The sequence below is a fragment of the Patagioenas fasciata genome, chromosome 1 (assembly GCF_037038585.1).
Source record: "Patagioenas fasciata isolate bPatFas1 chromosome 1, bPatFas1.hap1, whole genome shotgun sequence".
Taxonomy (NCBI): domain Eukaryota; kingdom Metazoa; phylum Chordata; class Aves; order Columbiformes; family Columbidae; genus Patagioenas; species Patagioenas fasciata.
This window is the reverse complement of record NC_092520.1, coordinates 127,987,453-128,008,348: the sequence shown is the minus strand read 5'-3', so window position 1 is coordinate 128,008,348 and position 20,896 is coordinate 127,987,453. Positions and strand designations below refer to the sequence as shown.

Below are 20,896 nucleotides of genomic sequence, written 5' to 3'. Positions count from 1 at the left end.
GGTAATAGAAGGAAATTGGCAGCCTGAAGTCGAGAGATGGCAAGGCAGGACGAAAAAAAAATTCACTAATTAGGAACAAATAAAGGATGAAACAGCTGCTGATAGTGATAGTAGACAGTGTGTCGGGGTGAAAAGCCACCCCAGAGGTACTAAGACGTTGCAAAACTTGTTGAATTTCCAAGTGCTAGGTTTGTTGTTGTTGTTGTTACGTGAATGTGCTAGAGAAGAGACCTTGACTCCTATCACAGATTTTGAGACACCTTATCTGTTGTGGAAGAACTGGTTGTTGTTTTTCTCCTTGGGACAAACATGAAAGGTTGGTGATGGATTTCTTCCTCAGTGCATAAAGCTGACCAGATATGCAGCACATCAGGATTCAGGGACTAGTAGGAGAGGTCCAAGACTGTGAGTTCAAGTGTGTATGTGTGCGTGTGTGAAGACAAAAGACCCACAAGACTTATTGTCTGGGTAGCAGCAAAGTAGGCTTGAACTGTTGTTCTGCCGACCTCAATGTTAGTGAGGATTTCAAGGGGATCACTCGAGTGGGAAGGGAAAATGTTGAAAAAAAGAACTGAATTATAATGTGTTAAAAATAGCAAGACAGACAACACAAATCTAGTGAGTATCTATCTGATTTGTATATCTGATAGTTTAACACATGCTTTATTTAAGGAACTAAATGTTAGTAAGAGTTAGAGAAGATTGTTTGACCCACTGAAGATATATTTGACAATGTGCAGTATAAAATCAGAAGGCCAGATTTTCAGACTGGAATCTTCGAAGTGTACAAGTCAATAAATCAAGGAAGTATGCATATACAGAGTTGTGCACATATATCCAGCTCCATGAACGAACGTATGAAACCTTCATTTGTGCCATTCTTGGTCATTGCAGCAATACCTTCTTTACTCATTTATTTCCAAGAAATAATTCTAGGAGTGTTTCCTCCCTGAGAACACCAACTGTGGGTATTCCCCAATAGACTGCTTAAATGCCAGGAGAATAAAACACCAACACAGAAAAAGACATATTTTAATAAGTCACTTAAATAATTTTGCTAGCAAATATAAAATTAACATAAAAATAAAGCCTTTAACTTTACTAAAATTTGAATGATATTCATCTGAATGAAAACACTAGGAATGTTAGTGTAATAGCTTAGTAAACTGACTCCCAAGTGGTTTAGCTAACTCAGGACATGCACATTCTCTCACATACTTGAAAATGGAGTAAAAATTGACATGGAATCTAGCAACTCACAACATCATTTAACAGAAAAGATTATTTGTACCCAGCAAAAACCGTGAGAACTTATGTCCCCAGACTGCAACTCTGAGCTGAAATTTGGTTTGAGAATGTGATGCTAATGTCCCTCCTTTTGCTGAAAATGTCAGACCTACAACAACAACAATCAAGACCTCAGAAGAATTCTGTCTCAATTCTCCTGCATTTTTCCTCCTGAACGATGTAGATGTTGTTGAAGAATATAAAGTGCAGAAATCGTTCAAGATTGGAGAACTTGCACGTTTTGAGTGAAACAGAGAATATTTGCTGAAAGGTAACACTACTTCTCATAGTTGAGCATACCGTAGTGTATGAATTGCTCTATCTTCAAGGTTTGAAGCAAAATTAAGAAAGAGGAAACATAGTCAACCAAATTGGAACATGACCGACTTATATAATATTTTTTCGTTATTTGCTTAGCTTAATTTTGTATATTTGGATTTATACACATATGAATGATACATCATGCTTTCTTTTTCTATCCCTAAACAACTAATACAACATCCAGTCAGAATACAGAGGAGCAAAGTATGGAGGTATTAATAGTCCGCGTATGTTAAGCTTGGATGGTAGTGAAAAAAAAAAAAAAAAAAAAAAAGTTGAGATCACCAGAAATTATGTTTGAAGTTAGTCTTTCCTTCAGGTGATTTCTAGTTTCAAACGACTGATAGGAATTGTACGACTTTTCACAGAAGGTGGGAAGCGCCCTGAAGTTCTTCTTTCTGCTATGGAGCTTTGCAAGAAAGTTCCTGGTACAAAACCAAATTGGCTCTTCCAAAAGTGTTTATGGCTCATGGTTAATAGCCTTTCTCTGATCATGTTTCTAGTGATGGTTATGATCCGCAGATTATGGCCTAACTCTTTCTATTTCTGAGACATTCTCTTCTGTAACCCACACAGCTCTGCTTTCTATACTGACTCTCAGGATTTTACAATGTCACAGTGCATAATGAAAGATACAGCAAAAAGGTAGTCATACAGACAGACAGAGCATCATATTTACCACCATTCTGAAGCAAAAATAAAAGCATAAGAACACTGGATGGTGGATTTCAGCCGCCACACAAAAATGTTGTATGTTGTTCTGCAGGATATCTGGAAAGGATTCTTGTTCTGACGGAGCGTCTAATAATATGGGACCTCAGTCCTTGCTATGTGCAGAGATGGTTCCCAGTCAGTAGTCAGGCTGATAGCCTTGGTTTCAAGATGGGTAGCTTCTAGACTACTAGGCTGACACCTAAAATAGATAAATATGTCATTTACAGAAACGTGAGAAATAGGAGCTGAAAAAGAGTTGATAGTAAATGTCCGGTTATCTCAGGATTTGGAGAAAGAATGAAGTGGGGCTCAGACCCCTTGGCTGTGCAAGGAAATAGGACTGACTGTGAGGAAAGCATTCCCTTCTTGCTATGAGGAAGGAAAGGCTCTGATATCAGCATGAGGATCCTTTCAGTGCAGAGTAAGCCATGGACTACTGAGACCTAGTCTTGGAACAAAACAGAGAAATACGATACAAAGACTGAATTCTGTTCCTTGTACCAGGTGATTTTTCCAGTAGAGTGTTGGGCAGCCTGTTGTGTAACAATACCTTGATCCTTCAGCTCTGTGATAACAGAGATACTTGCACTTAATGGAACCCTCATCTAATTCCTCCCTCAGCTCCACCTTTCTAATAAATGGTGATGGACAAGAAAGGTTTATACAATTTGATGATTTTAGGAGCCAAATCTACCAAAAAAAAACCCAGAAGGAAAGGATGAGGCTTCTGGGAGAAGTGGTAAGCTGATACTGTGACAGTCTCACAGAGTACAAAGAGGGAGAAGTAGACTCCAGGACAAGACAGAAGAAAGATGTTTTGTTGCTGGATGGACTAAACTGTTGCAGGAACTGAGTTGTCCAAGGAGGTTTAGCTTAAGTCCAGCCTGAAACCTAATTTTTAGTCAACAGCTGGAATGAAGCTAAAGGAATGACTACAAAGAACAAAGCCTGTGAATTGAGTGACAGTAGAGATGAATGAGAAGTAATAACTTACTCTGGTTGGTAGGTGAGCTATTTCTTTTCTTCTTCAATATCACAAAAACCAGAGAAAGTGTGATCAGTACAATGACAGCTGTAAGTGGGCCCAAGAAATCTATCTTCACTTGCTCCATTTCTTCCCCTGGTATCTCTAAATAAGAAAACAGATGAGATACACACAGCAAAGATTTAATTTGGTGACAATTAGCTCAAACAATATATCCCAAATTTATGTGAATTAGAAGTTTAGGGGAAGGCTCTCAGCATCCTTTACTTTTACGGTGCTTTAATAGCATCAATAAATTACATCGCTTATTTCCATTTCCAATAACTAGCTAAACTATCAGGTCTTAATGGCCACTTCAACAACAGTAAGGCAAAGGGGTCTTTCTGAAGTTTAGATAACATGTGAGAGATCAGCAACTAAATACAAGACCCTATGAGGCAGCTACTGTGCTAATGCTACTCTATGCTACTGTGCAAGTTTAAAGAACCTGGGATATGTTACTATTTGGTGTCTGTTGGAAATGATGGCCAAAGCCTAATGAAATGCCCTAAGGGATGTGAAAGTAGCAGGGAATGCAAAGGAATTTCCCTCTATTTCTGGTTATTGTGCTTTTGAAGTTTTAGTTCCAAGGGTTAGCTACCGTTATTGACAAATAAAGCTCTTGTTTATATGGGGTTCCTAGTTTCTTACCCATCATCACTGCTTATCAGGTGGCTACTTTCATAAAGCCAGGGAGAACAGAAAAAGAATTGAATAGGGAAGAGGAGGATGCAGTGCTATAGCTATAATAATATAGCTAATATAGCCATGTTAACACTCAGCAAACAACATGTAGAGCTGTGCAAACCCCAGAAGACTTCTGTATTGTATTTTAATGTTATTTAAAAATCCTAGGAAGGACATTAGAGGCCATTTGCCACATCTAGCATTGATGACTTAACCCTTTAGCTAAACTTATATGGAGAAAACTGCACTGTGGAACTTCTTCCAGAATGAGTGGCAAGCTGGATTTACATCTGCAGTAAAAAAGTGCATGCCTGGACTACACTGGTAGGCTTTCCTGCAATGCTGCCATTCCCTTGTGGCTTCCTGTTCCTGTCAGTTGAAGCACAGCTCTCCATTTTCAACATTGTCTAAAGGGGACATGTGGAAGCCAAACAAAATTATGACCGAAGTCGGAATTGTCTTTATTTTTATGAGCACATGCCATGCCTTATGGACAAAAGTATGTCAAATCATGTTTTCCTGTCCCAGGAGATAAATTAAATGCAGCTTTAGTTTAAAGAATGGATCAGTCATGTGGAACTGTGAGATAATCCAGCAGTAAAGTCTTATTGGAACTTAGCTGCTTCCTGCAAGAGGTGTCTGAAAAAAGACACAATCTCAGTGGAAAAAAAATTCCCAAATAGTCGTTTTGGAATGTGCACTTCATTCTGCCAAATGTTATGAAAACCGCCAGGAATGCTTCTAAGACTAGTCAAGGTTTTGTGGCCTTAACATTTAAACTCAGCACAGTCTATTTGGCAGTTTGTGATTCAAATCTGGTCCAAGGGACTCTTCTGTTTAGCCTTCTTCTTTTCTCTAAGGAATGATCAAAAATAGAAGCTCAAGTACTTAAACATCAGAAAAAAAGATGTTTTTACTGTCAGAGTGGTAAAGTGTGGAACAGTTTGCTAAGAGAGGTTGTGGATCCTCTATCCTGGGGGATATTTAAAACTCAGCTGGACAAGGCCCTGCACTACTTGTTGACTCTACTTTGAGCACAGCGGTTGAATTCCAGATGCCTCCAACCTTAACAGTTCTCTGATTCTGTGAAGTGGCAACCTCTCTTAACAGCTGTCACTCCCAGAGACTGGTTGCTGCCTAATCCAGACATCCAGGTTGCTCTGTTGCTACTGCAACAGGGGTTGGATGAACAGGCCTGTGTTCTGGATTGTGCAGCAATAGCCTTCCTTCACTGCGCTCTCTCCTCGCTGTATTAAGATTTCCCATATCGAAAGTAGAGGGAATTTGCTGGCCATGGCTATTGGTGAACAGGATGGAGAACACAACCCTCATAATCAACCCCTACTGCTGCTTATGGTTTACCCCCTGCCTTGACTATGCTGCTATCTGTGATTAGCTCTACTGCAACCTGCCCTGCTCCTACCCATGTGAAAATCTGTATGGGCAAATGGAGACTCACCTACACCTAGTGGCACTGAGACAAGGCTCCCCAGCTGCTCTCCAAGGTGAAGCAAGCAGCTAATATTAGTGAAGGTGTTTGCAGGAACTGTGATATTCAGCTTGGTGGTAACACTGTATAGCTTTGTTACAGCATCCTGTGAGACATCCATGTGACGCATAAGCCTGAGTGTTCTGTTTTCACGTGAAATTAGCCAAGTCATCTGCTTGGGCTCTGGATAACCTCCGCTGGAAGAACAGGAAAGATTCAAGTATTTGTTGGGCTTTAGTTCCCCAGTGTGCAGCCGCACTATCTCAGGTTGACTATAGTTGGCTGAAATAGACCAAAGACAAAGAACCATGAGTCAGACATACAATATCTCATGACAGTTCCTGCCAATTATTTAAGATTTTCAGGCAGAAGCAAGGTTAAACAATTTTCTCAGGAAAACAGCGGGAGTCCCAAGAAGGTTTTGTTAAGGTTTTGGTGTACGTGTAGACTTGCTGCTTCTTGTCCTCAGGGTTTTTCAAGGACATAAGTCTGATCAGCCAGACAATGGTCCCCTCTCTCTCCCACCTCCTTTAGATACATTGACACTTCAGAATAAGCAAACCTGGCCTGTTTGCTGGCCAGTGCTTAAGCACAAAATGGGAATGGGACACAGTGCTGCCTACTCTTGACCTCCTGATTAGGTATAGGTAAAATCACAAACTTCAAACTCTGAAGTATAGAGAAAGAAATCATCTGCGGGACTTTAGATGGGGTAAGTTTGTGATCCAGTGCTGTCATAGGTAGAAATATCCTTGGTGCCTGTCAGTATTATGAGTAATCATTTTGCAGCATATAAAGTAACTCTCTCATCCTAACTTGATAGTATTTGCTCAGCTTTTTATGTGGAAGGGACAACAGTGCAGGCTTTTATACGTTGTGTCATTGGATACTGATTCCAGCCAATGAAAAACATACCTATTGCTTTAAAAAGTCAAGTTTCCCAGGCAAGAAATAGTTAGTGAGAGAGGTTTGCAAAGACTTACTTAAACATAAAATATGAATGATAAATGGAAGGTTTTAGCCAATACTCTCTTAAGTAATAGTCTCAATGATGATTTGTTTCGTTAAAAGGTCATAGTAGAAATAGCAGACTATAATGGAAAAGCAGAAGGAGAGAATGTAGACATAATATTGACTGCAAATTGGCATACAGTAAGTTTAAAAATAAAACAAACAGCAACAACAACCAAGAAACAGATTCAAGGCTTCACTGAAAATGCTTTATTATTTTAGTGCCACCAGGTTTAAAGACAATATGGAGAAATATTGGAGAAGGGGAAAAGGATTCATGGATGTCATGGAAGGCTATTTACTTTTTAGGAAAGACAGGCCAGCAAGGAGAGGTGGAAGAGTTGCACTTTATGTGACAGAGCAACTCGAATGTATTGAACTCTGCCTGGGGGTGGGATGAAGAACGAGTTGAGTCCTTATGGATAAAAATTCAGAGGCAAGCTACGAATGGTGACACTGTTGTGGGTGTTTACTACAGGTCACCCGATCAGGAAGAGGAAGTTGATGACATCTTCTACTGACAGCTGAAAGTGGCCTCACAATCACATGCCCTGGTTCTCATGGGAGTCTTTAATCACCATGACATCTGCTGGGAAGACAACACAGCTAAGCACACACAGGAACTTCCTACAGATCACTGATGACAACTTCATGACACAGGTGGTGGAGGAGCCAACGAGGAGAGGTGTGCTGCTGGACCTTGTCCTAAAAAACGAAGAAGAACTGGTTGGAAATGTGAGGGTTGGTGGCAGCTTCGGCGCCAGTGACCATGAGATGCTGGTGTTCAAGATCCCACATGGAGGAAGCAGGGCAATAAGTAGGATTACAACCACAGACTTCAACAGGGCAAACTTTGGTCACTTCAAGGTCCTGTTTGGAAGAATCCCATGCATTAGGGCTCCAGAGGGTAGTGGGGTCCAAGAGAGCTGGCCAATATGCAAACATCACTTCCTCCAAACTCAAGACTGAGGAAAAATCAAGTAAAGGGAGTAGGAGGCCATCATGGATGAGTAAGGAGCTTCTGTCTAAGCTCAGAGGGAAGAAGGATGTTTATGAAATGTGGAAAAAGGGGCAGATCACCTGGGAGGAATACAAGGAGGCTGCTAGAGTATGCAGGGATGCAGTGAGGAAAGCGAAGCTCCACTTGAAATTAAATCTGGCCAGGGATGTCAAGGACAACAAGAAGGGCTTCTTCAAGTACATCAGCAGCAAAAGGAAGATTAGGGAAAATGTTGGTCCACTACTGAATGAGATAAGTGCTCTGGTGATGGAGGATACAGAGAAGGCGGAGTTACTGAATGCCTTCTTTGCTTCCATCCTTACTGCTAAAACTGGCACTCAAGAATCCCAGACCCTGGAGCTAAGAGAGAAAGTCTGGTGAAAGGAAGACTTTCCCTTGATTGCGGAGGATCAGGTTAGAGATCACCTAGGCAAACTGGACACCAACAAATTCATGGGCCCAGATGGGATGAACCCAGGAGTGCTGGGAGAGCGGGAAGATGTTACTGCTAAGTCACTCTTCATTATCTTTGAAAGGTCTTGGAGAACAGGAAAGGTGCCTGAGGACTGAAAGAAAGCCAACGTCACTCCAGTCCTCAAAAAGGGCAAGAAGGGTGACCCAGGAAACTACAGGCCAATCAGCCTCACCTCCATCCCAGGAAAGGTGATGGAACAACTCATTCTGGGTGTCATCTCCAAGCACGTGGAGGAAAAGAAGGTTATCAGGAGTAGTCAACATGGGTTCACCAAGGGGAAATCATGTTTGACCAACCTGATAGCCTTCTACGAGGTATGACTGGCTGGGTAGACAAGGGGAGAGCAGTGGATATTGTCTACCTTGACTTCAGCAAGGCTGTTGACACTGTCTCTCACAACCTCTTCATAGGCAAGCTCAGGAAGTGTGGGCTGGATGAATGCACAGTGAGGTGGATTGAGAACTGGCTGGATGGCAGAGCTGAGGAGGTTGTCATCAATGGTGTCAAGTCTGGTTGGAGTCCTGTATGTAGTTAGTGAAGTTCCCCAGGGGTCAGTGTTAGATTCAGTCCTGTTCAACCTGTTCCCCAATGACCTGGATAAAGAAACTGAGTGTAGCCTCAGCAAGTTTGCTGATGATACCAAACTGGGAGGAAGGGCCAACACACCAGAAGGCTGTGCTGCCATTCAGTGAGACCTGGACTGGCTGAAAGACTGAGCAGAGAAGAACCTGATGAAGTTTAACAAGGGTAAGTATAAGGTCCTGCACCTGAGGAGGAACAACCCCAGGCACCAATACAGGTTAGGGGTTGACCTTCTGAAAAGCAGCTTTGCAGAGAAGGACCTGGGAGTCCTGGTCGACAACAGGTTGACCGTGAGTGAGTAATATGCCCTTGTGGCCAAGGCCAACAGTATCCTGGGGTGCATTAGGAAGAGTGTGACAAGCAGGTCGAGGCAGGTTATCCTACCCCTCCGCTTGTCCTGGTGAAGGCCACATCTGGAGGACTGTGTCCAGTTCTGGGCTCCCCAATTTAAGGACAAGGAATTACTGAAGAGAGTCCAGCACAGAGCTACAAAGATGATTAGAGGTCTGGAGCATCTTTCTGATGAGGAAAGACTGAGAGAGACTCTCTAAAGTTTAGTTAGGTTGTCCCTCAGGAAAGCTCCAGCTGCTTCTTTCTCCTCAAGGTCTGACTTGCTTAACCCACTGTTCAGTCCACCTTCTGTCTCCTTGGCATTCTATACGGAGGACAGGAATGCAATTCAAGGCTATGAAACTTGCCAAATCATCCAACTGAATTAAGAGTTTCAATCTTATTGATGGTGAGTAAGTGGAAATAGCGGAATATACCCTGATCAAAGCTGTATTTAAGGCTTCTGGAACATCAAACTACTTAAAGTGATGTTGGAGGATAGGGGTAGGGACTACATATATTTGGACTGTTAAAAGAAAAGCATGTTTCAGAAAGTGCATTTTAAGATAACACATCTTCCAAAAAGGCTATGGGTTCAGATTTAAATACCTCAAAAGACAGCAGATCCATCAAGCCCGTAATATTTTTCCTCAAAGGCTTAATTACAGTACCTGATTTTGTTCCGTTTTCTAAAGTGACAGTGTGCTTTATTTCTCACTTCCTTCCAGCCACTGATTGTTTTCATATCTTCACCGAATTAATTAGCCTTTTTAAAATGTCCAATATTTTAGGTATATTTCAGGTTCCCACACATTGAAAACAAGACTCTTCTCAGTCTTCTGTATCATAAGGTAATCAGACAGAACTTTTAATGTCTCTAACTGGACTGTATTTTTTCCAGCCTCAGATAACTCTAGTACAGCTTTTCTTCATGCTTTTAAGTTTTCCAAGATGCACTTTAAAATGAGGATGCAAACTGTTAAGTCTCTATTCTGACATCAGTTTGACTCCAAACTCTTTGAATAGCGCATATTTTGAAACAGCTTCCCTCGTCTCACCTGCTTCCCTTATTGATCCATCCAAGGGAAGCACTAGAGCCATTCTACAGCAGCAGAATTTCCAGTTAAGGTGCTTGTCACCATGGTCCTTACCTTGCCTGTTTTAAGAGCTGAAGCTTTCCATTGTGAAGCCTCCCCTTCTTTCCAGAGAATGATCTGTATTCTTTGTTCTTACATAAATCATCCTGGCTGTAAATAATACATGTAATATACATCCATCTATCTATCTATCTATCTATCTATCTATCTATCTATCTATCTGTCTGTCTGTCTGTCTATCTATCTATCTATCTATCTATCTATCTATCATCTTCCTAATGTAATACACATAAATAACACATGTAAACTGTATTAGAAGGTACTTCTGTATTTCTGAATGGGCTTGGTCAGCAAGTATCTAGATATCTTTGTATGACTGCCCTATCATTCTTGTACAGCACTCAATCTTTCTTCTGTCCATTTTAAGTGTGACACACTACAAAAAACCCTCCATGTATGATAGGAGATTCTAACTAGGAAACAGTAGGTAAGCACAAGTACATTTCAACATTTGTATTTTTCTTCTAATTATTTTCAAGCTTTTGTTTAAAATACGGTTTTATGCTCCTCCTTCCTTTGGGAGCTTATTGAACAGTCATTTGGAAGGGACACAGCAGCAAATAGTTTAAAAGTCTTCCCAAGTTAAAGCTTTAAGGTCTGGGAAAGTTTTAGTGCCTAAGTATGAGACTCCTATAAAATATTGCTCAGATGTTGGTTAAGATGATAACTGATTTAACTGCTTGAATTAACTGAATAGTTGATGCTAAGCATCTCCTAAACTGGATGCCTTGATACTGAGTGCACATTATGAGTTTCAGAGTTCTAAAACTTTGCTGAAAATACTTGTCAAGTAGATTTTGGGAGAATCAAAATTAACAATCTAGGTTTTCTATCTGTGAATCGAGGGAATACTTGCTGGTAGCACAAAGCTGAATAGGCTCAGTTGTCTTGGTACTCCATTTTTGGCTGCTGTTACACATGGCCTGTTTTCTTGTGATGCAGTTTTGAAAACACCAGTGGAAGCTAAAAGCTGCTATTATTAATGACTAGCACTATCATAATGGAAGAGAGAACACAGGCATATGGACAAAGGTGACTAGCAGAACAACTTAAAATTGAAAAACTTTGGGAAAATATAATAGGAATTACTAAAACTATACAAAATATTAGGGAAAGATTGCTTCCTCACTGAACCCCATTGCTCTGTTAAAAGATTTTAGGCTTTTTCCTCTGATAACATGCAAAAAATCAGGCTGAATGTCATCAATGCCTGCATTTTTTCTTCAGAGATATTTTCAGTTTTACTTTAACTGAGCATATGAATTTCTACTCCTCCACATATGAGCTGCTCTTTTCTTTATTTTCCCTGCAATTTATACCATTATAAAATAGCTGGATATTTGCAGAAATCTTGTTATGTTTCAATTGTAATTTACTACCAACAGTGCTAACTGCTAGTGCTATTAATAGAAGGCAGTGCATCAGATGCAAATAAAGAAGTGTATTTTCCAGAGTCCTAAAAGCCATAAAACTTGCAGGAGGCTAGAGGAAGAAGGCAGAATGGTTTTTACTATAAAGTATGACAGGGTGGGAATCAGGAATGATGCAATATTGAGCAAATTTGAGGATTTTCTCTTGAGAATGCTCTTATCCGTCTTTAGTAATTCTGCTCCAGTGCAGGTACATCTCCAGTGGCTTGGGGACAGTACCATGCATTTCTGGACTGAACAAAGTGACAGAGACCCACTGTCATGTTCCACCCCGCCCCAAAATCCAAACCAATAGAACTCAGACCAGATGACAACTAGAAGAGATTACTTACCAAAGATGTACAGTGAGCACTCAGATGTGTATATGACCTTTGGCGACTTTTTATCTCTGCGCTGTATAATAATACATTTATACTGTCCCTCGTCCACAATTCCTGCATTTAACAATTGCAAGGTCCATTTGTCCATATCCATCTTGGTGCGATTTATATATTTAGGGCTAAGGTTGTCATATTTTTCTTGGCCGTAGTATACTTCGTGCACCACTTCATCACCTTTTTGCCAAAAAACTATGAACTCTTTAATGTCAGTCTTCTGAGGGTTTGGAAAATAGCAGGATAGGTATGCAGTGTGATTGAGAAATGACTTCACCTGATGCACACTGGCAGCAATACCTTAGACAAAGAGAGAGAAGAAATTTAGATTTCCCTCAGCTACAAAAAACCACCAAGTATTTGTACTCACAGAGGCAACACTTAAGAACAGTAGCAATAAAAATGCCAGCATTTACGTACAAATTCTCCCACTAGGTATGACAGGACACATAGTTCTTCAAACTGATTCAGTTTTGTGGAGTTCAGGTCATAAAACTGTTTCTTATTTTTCTTCCTGTATTTTACTTTCCAAGGAAGGTCTACCACACAGAGGTTGTGAGCATCTATATTTTTAGAATACATGTATGCAGGCAAAAGGTCCAAACCATTCTTGTGTGTGGCTTCCTGAATGCAGTGAGATTCTGCCACCAAGGAGATAGCTGCACAATTTCTTTTTAAAAAGTTGAGTTCATTCTCCTAACAAAATAACACAGCACTGCAGTTTTGAACAAAGCTGTGAAGTGCACACTATGTGGTAAATGTTGGTTTCTAGAGAACAGATGACCACAAGGTCTGAAACAGGTGGACATTTTCAGTCTCACCAAAGAATTAATCTGAAGTTTAATGAGATACTGAATGTCAGATGTAAGTGTTCTATAATTAATCTAGAGTTTAATGGCTGATTAAATGCCAAATTTAACTGTTCTGTTGCTGATCTTGTTAACAGAAATAGTCAATAAACACAATTATGTCTTCATGCATAGAAAGCATGAACCATATTACACAAGGGATGATTTTTCTCTGTCTTTCGTCAGTGTATGTAGCCATTATTATGGGTGGCGGTGGGTTGGAAGGACCCGTCTTTTCTTGGAATGAGAAATGCAGTCCTCTGTCCCAGAAAATACAAACACCTCTGCTGTGTTCAAAAGGTGAAGATTTACAGTCTTTCTCCTGGTGCAAAGTTTTGACTGCTCCTCCAGAGCACCAGGCTGCAAAATGATCTTCACAGCTGCCTAAAACTCCAGTTGTCCCATATCAAACTGTCAGTTTTCAGTTTAATACTGCTCTGCTATATGATATACAGAGGTAATATACATATTTTTATATTTTAAAGATGAATTTAAATTGAAAAGTTAAGAGCAACATGAAGTGAGTGTAATGTAAAGATATAAAGTGGAAGAGAGAAAGAACTTACTACATATTTTATAGAGTCCCTGCACACAATTTAAATACATGTCGCATAGGCTATATGACCTTGATTGTGGAACAGAAATTATTAATTACTACTAAGGAATGAGCTTCTTAGTGGATGAGAAAGTATCACATACCAGGACACAAATAATCAAACCAGTTTTTACACTTAAAAATGCGCTTTTTACCTGGGAGAAGTATCATAGCATAAAGGAAGATTGTGCAGACCTCCATGACACTGTAAGAAGGAAGAATAAAATAAATATATTAGAGGTTGAAAACACTCCAGTACCTTCTCCAGTACTCCCAAAGAAGTGGTAAAACAAGAAGTAGTTTTGGCAAGAGACAGACTATTGGTAAAGTTAATCTCACCTTTTTCCATGGACTGGTACAAGGACTTCTGTGTGCTTCAGAGCCTTTAGCAACAAGAAGCATGCCATGATAGATCTCTGGTTTACAGAGAAGCTGATGTGGTGCAAGATTACTGCAGACAGGGTATGCCATGGGAGAAACACAGAGCCCCCAGGGTGCAAAGGACGGGACAAGTACCCAAAACACCTGGTGTGGAGGAAAGAGGAATGGGGAGCATGCGTGACCTTGGCAGCGTGGGGAAGGAGATGGGGGAATTGAAAGTAGAGGGGGAGGAGAGGATGACACAGGAGGAAGAAGTGAGGGAGATGGCAGGATGATGTCAGCTACCAGAACTGATGAAGTTTGTGACCTTCAGTTTTGTAACAGGAACTTATCCTTCAAGTCAGTAAAAGGTAACTGAGAGAAATCCTATATGGTTTAAAGAGTTGAGGCTAAACAGCACATAATTTGTATTCAAGAAAAACTGGTATCTGTTTAGAAACCACGAAAAAGCCCTATGACTCAACTCATAAGCAAAACTCTATGGCTGCTTGGGTTCTTCTGGTATAAAGGCCTATAAGCCTGGTAAAGAGCCAAATGTCATTCCCATGTGTCAGTGAGAGAACAGCACCTGCATCTGCCTGGCCTGTGGTTGGTGGTTTGCTTTTTAGAAGCACCTTCATGTTTTTCCTGTGTCTTTTCCAGATATTCGGGAGAAGCCTCCATAACAACCTTGACAAGGTCCTTTACTTTCCTCCTTTAAACAGCTCCAGAGAATCTTGTTTTGCTGGAGCAGGCGTAAAATTTCTTCAGCTCTCATACTACTTAAAACCAGTGAGATTGCTGTCTTCTGTCCTGTTAGTACAGCTTCCCAGTGGTTTCCCATTTTTTGTCATGTTTTATTTTAAGCTGGTACACTTAGATCTTTACCTTTACCTCAGGTCTCTGTGAGCAAGAGTCTCTTCTTCTGTTTAATACAGAATTCCCCTCAGTCTGCTGACATGCTTTTTGTGTGTTTACTGTAATGTACAGAATTTTAAATGATATTTTCTCCAGATTCATCCTGTCTTTTCATAGGAAAGAAAAAGATAAATAAGCCCAAATGTCTCAGAGGATATAGATAATTTTCTTTGTGATCCACCTGTCATAGCCAAAGAGGAGGGAGGGCTTGTGCAGAATGCATGAATCCATTGTCGTAGACAGAGCTCATTCTCTTTCTGTTCCAGCCACCCTACTACATAGTGAATTTTTACAAAGGGGTTTTCCTCCTAGGCTGGGTTCCACTGAATTAAACCAAACAACTGATTGTCCAAATAAAATTGCCTATGCCAAGTCACTGAAAACTACAGAAACTCCTCAGCAGTCACATTTCCCTCCTGTGAATAAGAATTTTTGCTTCCAGTTAAGTAAAAAAACAAAAACAAAAACAAAAACACAACAAACAAACAAACAAGATAGCCCTGTTTTTTGTTCTAGTGCAGGTGTGTAACAGGAGAAATTAAAACAATTTAGCAACCAGAAACATAAACAGAAAGAGTATACTGCTATAGCTGGGCACCTTTGCAATTACTGTCTCACAGCAGCAAAGACCAAAACCAGAACTGAAAATAAGAGTGAGAGAAAGAAATAAAACCCAAGAAAAATACCAGATAACAGTATTTGCCTTTCTTTATGGGTTGCATTTGGAGCTGTAAGGACAAGTCTCAAAGATCTTACATGGCTTCCTGGCTGCTACCTTCCGAGAGAAGACATGTTGCTGGGGTAGCTTCATGCAGAAGTATCCTGTGAGTCTGCAGAGGAGTCTACACCCACATTCCCTGCAGAGGGAGGTCACCGAGGGTGACAAACTGCTTCTCTTATGTGAGCTGCTTTACAGAAAACTGATGAATTAGGAACCAGGCCAATAAAACTTCAATGCTGTGAACAGCCTCTCTTCCCCTTTTTTGCAAGATGTCTTTAACCAGCAAATGTAAATCCTTGGAGCCAGTGTCCAGAAGACTGAGAGGAATAAGGAGAATTACACAGTCTCTGTGTTGGCTACTTACACAATTTCTCTGACATATTCAACACAAATTCTGTGCTCAATTCTCTTTTATATCTGCAGGTCACTGAAAGTCTAGTTATGTCCCAGAATTGTTTAGCACTCAAAGGGAACTAGGTATGAGGGGAAAGAAAGACATTGTTTAAGGGTATGGCTTGCTAGCTGGCAAATGATGCAAACAAAACTGCCCTCTTTGTGACACTCTGCTCCACTTCAGAGCGTTCTGGGTCTGTGTACACACGTGCAGTTTTTCTGTTCACATGCTGGCTGCATCCAGCTGTGGAAGTGGTGCTTTTTCATGATGGCAATGCTAACTGATGAGATGGGAGTGGTTTGAAGACCCAGGGCTTAAAAAGTATCTCTGACATCCAGAATCATGTGATCTTGGTCCATGGGGAGGTAACTATTTTCCCTTGTTAGATAAGGCTAGCACTATGTGGTGTGTCTCTCTTGCCTTTGAGGCTTTGTCAGCCATTCCTGGAGATGTCCCCATGACTCACAATTACAAATTGTGTGTGGATGTTGGAGATGAAAAATGGAGAAGTATATTAATTGAAAGCATGCCTGTAGGCAGTCAGTAGTCATACAATCCTTTATTTACTGTCTCTGAAATCCAGTCATTGAAAGGAGAAGAAACCCTAGGAGTACATGCACTTTACTGGCCGTATTCATGACTGCTTTGGTTTGGTCCAAACCAGTCTGAGAAAAGTCATTAAGTAGTTCCCACTTGGCTGAGTACAGGGGGATTCCTTCCCTGAAGAACTCTAAGATCAATGATCGGGAAAAAGAGGCAACCTTACCCCCTTTACTTTTGAGGGCAATTGCCAGAAAGCCCTGTGCAATTTATTTTGAAATTGACTTGTGCTTTCTCTCTCTTGTTCCTCCTAATCCAGCATATGAATACAGCATGTGAAAATCCAATATGCACAGTGAAGCAGGAAAGTCTTGGAGCAAATAGGAGCTTTGTATCTGGTATTCTTGCCTGGATTTTCATTTGCTCTCTTTTTTCCTGTTTTCATTTTTGGATGTAGTCATTATCTTTTGAAAGACACTGTCAAATTTGTGGTCTTTGACTTGTAAGTTCCTTCACTGCCCTTCAGTTCCTTTCAAAATAATCCTTTCTTACATATTTTTACAAATAGTTTATTTTCTTATATAATGTACATACCTTTGATGGGAAGACTCTTCTTCCCCCGTGTTTCATGATGAACTCAAAACAAAACTGGCCACTGAGTTAGTAACCTACTCTTGATTTTTCTAGTGTAGGGAATTTTTCTAAAATTTCCACTCCATGAGCAGTGCTGTGAGTCTCCTGGAGACAGGACATCTGTGACTAAGACTTCCCACCACTGATATGAAAGCTACACTAGAGACTTCTAAATTATATAGCGCTAAAAGTGCATTTACCAGCCTTCTCCCATGTTGTAAACACAGGTTGATTTGAACAAGTGTTGTCAAAGGAAATCACAGCTTCATAAAATTCCCTTAATATGTCAAGGTCAGAGAATTCTTGCATGCCCTCCACCCCAATACTAAGCCATGCGATCACATAAATATCCAATAATGGACACACTTTAAGAACACACCATTAGCCAGGTGGCTTATGTTTCCTACATGCTTCTTCAGTTAGAAAGCTGCGCTGTTTTAATCAATTGCTAAACTTTTTCTATAGCTCATTCTTTTAGAACAATCTTTTGCTGCAAGTTGCATTTAAAAATTTTGAGTTGTTGTTTAATCATGTTGTTATTACATTTTTAAAAAGCCTCTGTCGCCCTAATGTTTGATTTCTGAATGCATTTTGTATTCCTTCCCACTACCCCCTTTCAATAACATCCTTTATCTAAGATCCTCAGGAGAACCTTGACTTTCTCTGTGATTCTGGGATCACTTTGCTCTAACATCGAGAAACTACTCTTTCAATAACAATTAAACAACACCAATTATTTAAATAATACCTTTGGTTCAACGATCATAGAACATTCCACTGGCTCTGCAAGCAGGATACTTCATCCACAACTAAAGGGTGGGTATCTCTAAAAGAGAACACAGTGACTGCCTAACAAGGCACTGTCCCACAGCACAAATCATATGACACAAACACATACTCCACACAAGTGAAACTGCAGGGGAAATTTGGAGGGGAAGAACGTCATCAACCAGAATGAGACATTCTTTGAGACAAGCTGTGATACTTATTCTGAGTTCCACCCAAAGGACAGGCCAGGTTGACATAATTTTCCACACTCTAGGGTACACCTGGCCACAGAATTGGCAAGTTGGTTGAATCACTTCTGCATCACAGGTACCACATCAAGTGATGTCTGTCCTCCTTGCCCAGCTCCTGTGCTCGCCTCAAGTTAGTCAAGCAACCATCTCAGCTGGGGAGTAGCAATTGCCAGATGGATTCACTTCTTACCAGATCACATCGACTGGTTTGACTTTGCAAATAAACAGAGAAGGAGCACATCTGTTCCCACACAAGTGACAATTTAGAGATGCCAGCTGATTGACAGACCAGTCAGTTGCTGGAGTGTCCTCAAGAGTCATTCCACAGAAGAGAGAATTCAAATGCCCCCTGTTTTGTTGTCCCTTTTCTGAGCCTCCTACTTCTGCACAGGACACTGCCTGGAAACGGCAGCATGGCCACACAATGCAGTAAAGCATAACCTCAAACAGCGGTTTTTAGAGCACCTCTGATGGCAAGGTGTGTACTGTACATGGAAAGATGAATCTGTAATTGATTTCTAGCCTACACTCAAACACACCTAATAAGGATTAGCAGCCATACAATATATTACATGTTTACTCCTCAGGTACTACATTCTTTATTTTCCATAAGTATCTTTCAAAACCAGCTGGGCATGTGACACAAACCTCATCCTGCCTCTTAAATGGGAGGATCACTGATCAGGAGCTACTTTTTCTTGCAATAAATTAATCTCAATTATTAAAGAAGATGTAATATTCAGAAGTGCAGTTAAATGAGCCAAGCGCTCCTGCTTGGAATCACTCAGGGCACATACTGATTTTCTCACAGTGCTTCTCATGGCACATTAACTGATGTACAATGCTAAAGAAAGAGGGTTTCCCCTTTTGTTTTTTGGCCCCACCCTTCAACCACCAGAATTACAGTAGTCGGAAAGAAAGGATCTGATTCTCCTGTCTACTGGTGTAAATTACAATCACCATTCTTCTAACATGCATAATTGTAAAACGCCCTGCAGATCCACTTTGATTCTTTTGCCCAGTTTCCAATTATAAATGTCCTGCTACAGGAATTCAGGAAATAGTTGTGCTGATGTGACTATAAAACAAACTCTACCTCATTCTGCTATAGATTGGTCAGCTTGCTCCAGGGAATAAAGGATGTGTGTGAAGTTGCTACGACTAGCAGCTGTGACTCAAATGAAATAGAGAGCCGCTATGGAGCCACTTTACTAAGAGCAATTACGTTTTTTAAAAATGTATGCTCCTACTTGTTTATAGGAGCATTACAAAGGCTTACCTCAGTAACTGCTGAAATCATTATCAGATAAATAAAAAAGCAAGCTTACTCAATTGCAAGCATTATTACAGTACTAAGGAGTACCTGATTTCTTTGTCCAGGCTTCCTGTCTCAGAGGCAGCAATATCCTCCGGTATGGATCTTGACAACAGAAATGTTCATTCTTTCATCCGTCCTCAGTGCCTGTCCTCCACCTTATGCAGAAAGCCCAGACTACAGGAAGTCAACTCTTTCCTATCACAAATATGTATGTGCCTCTTACAGCAAGCACCGTATGTCCAAAAGAAACTTCCTCTTTTTAAGTTGAAATTCCCCTTCTTTCAAAGCACATTTAATTCTCTCACAAGTGTCAGTGTTATTCACAGTGTCCCTAAGCTGCTGTGTAGCCCTGTTCTTTGAGAAAAATTTTGCCTGGATTTTGTCTGTAGGAAATAATCATTTTGAATAAGGCTTAGTATTCATGGCTGGCAAATTCCATTCTTTTTCATTTGCCTACACAAGTCTTACATTAATAGAATGGAAAACAGATTTGTTGGCAATGACTGAAGTTTCTTCAATGAGATTAGACAGAACTCTCTGTCCTGCCCCAACGCTCTGCTGCTGAAAGTCACGAAGTTAATTTAAGATCTGATGACACAATAAAAATACAGCTGAATAGAATGTTATAGAAGAGCAGTGATATCAGGTCTGATTTCATAGCATTTATGAGAAATTAGAGAAATTTGAGGCCACACCTTTACCACAGCTGCTATGCTTTCCACATTCTAATTGATTCTTCTATATAACTGAGTAAAGTTGTGTGTCTGACTGTTTGTATGTATCATCCTTTGATAAATTGACCGTTTCATTTGTCTGATAATTTATTTATATTGAATTTGATTTCTCCTCTAGCTTCATTTTGATTCTGCCAGCTTAATTAAACTTGGAACTTTATCATCCATTAAGATTTGTTTTAAGTTGGCTTATGAGCATGCAATGAGCCTCATAAAAGCCCAGCTTAATGACTGCAGTTGTGCTTGCCAGCCGTAGATCAAACATTATTCACACCTGAGCTTTTTTTATCTGAATCACAGTTTATACACGGCACTCAAAAAAAAGAGAGCTGTCTGGGGAGAAGAAAATCCATCCTGTTACACTCAACAGCTCCAATTAAAATTAAAGAAGTTGACTGCTATGAGTGAAAAAGAGGAAGTTTTTTCTCTAGTCTGTAGCAATCAGAGAGCTATAATTTGCGTTTAACTCAAGTATCCCGTGAAAACAGCCAAAAGAATAATTGATTCAACTAGATTGATTAAAAACTAATTGGATCTAATGTAAATGTTTTCCAAACAAGTGTAGCAAAAATCTAAATCCTAGGGGCTTTTGCAGGCTTCAGTAGTTTTACCTGCTTGCAACTTAGTCTTGTAGTTAACAAGAAAGACAGGAGAAGTGCACAGGATTTTCAGACATGATGGAGTGTCTTCCCTACACTCTAAGATGTCACCAAAAGTAATGATGGATGAGACCTAAATGTTGTACTGGAAGTAATCAAATTGGAAATGATAAATATCCTTTATCTTTCTGCCTACAGAGTCTCACCATTCATACTGAGTGTTACACAAATTTATTGAGTTCAGTTTTCAGCTGAGTCAAATCACCAGCCAGTCAGGCTGGTTGCAGTTGGATGAGGAGGTAGTGCCCTTTGTTTTAGCCAGAATAATTTTTGATG

General features: G+C 40.3%; 1 protein-coding gene across 1 annotated transcript; it reads right to left on the bottom strand.

Moving 5' to 3' along the window:
* Positions 1–995: 995 nt before the first annotated feature.
* On the bottom strand, positions 996–19,371 carry CD86 (CD86 molecule). The gene is made up of 6 exons (XM_071803657.1): positions 19,273–19,371; positions 13,480–13,529; positions 11,840–12,181; positions 5,493–5,804; positions 3,317–3,451; positions 996–2,521 (listed from the first exon to the last, which is right to left on the bottom strand). The coding sequence occupies exons 2-6, from the start codon at positions 13,523–13,525 to the stop codon at positions 2,502–2,504; spliced, it is 855 nt and encodes a 284-aa protein (XP_071659758.1). The 5' UTR covers positions 13,526–13,529; positions 19,273–19,371; the 3' UTR covers positions 996–2,501.
* Positions 19,372–20,896: the final 1,525 nt, after the last annotated feature.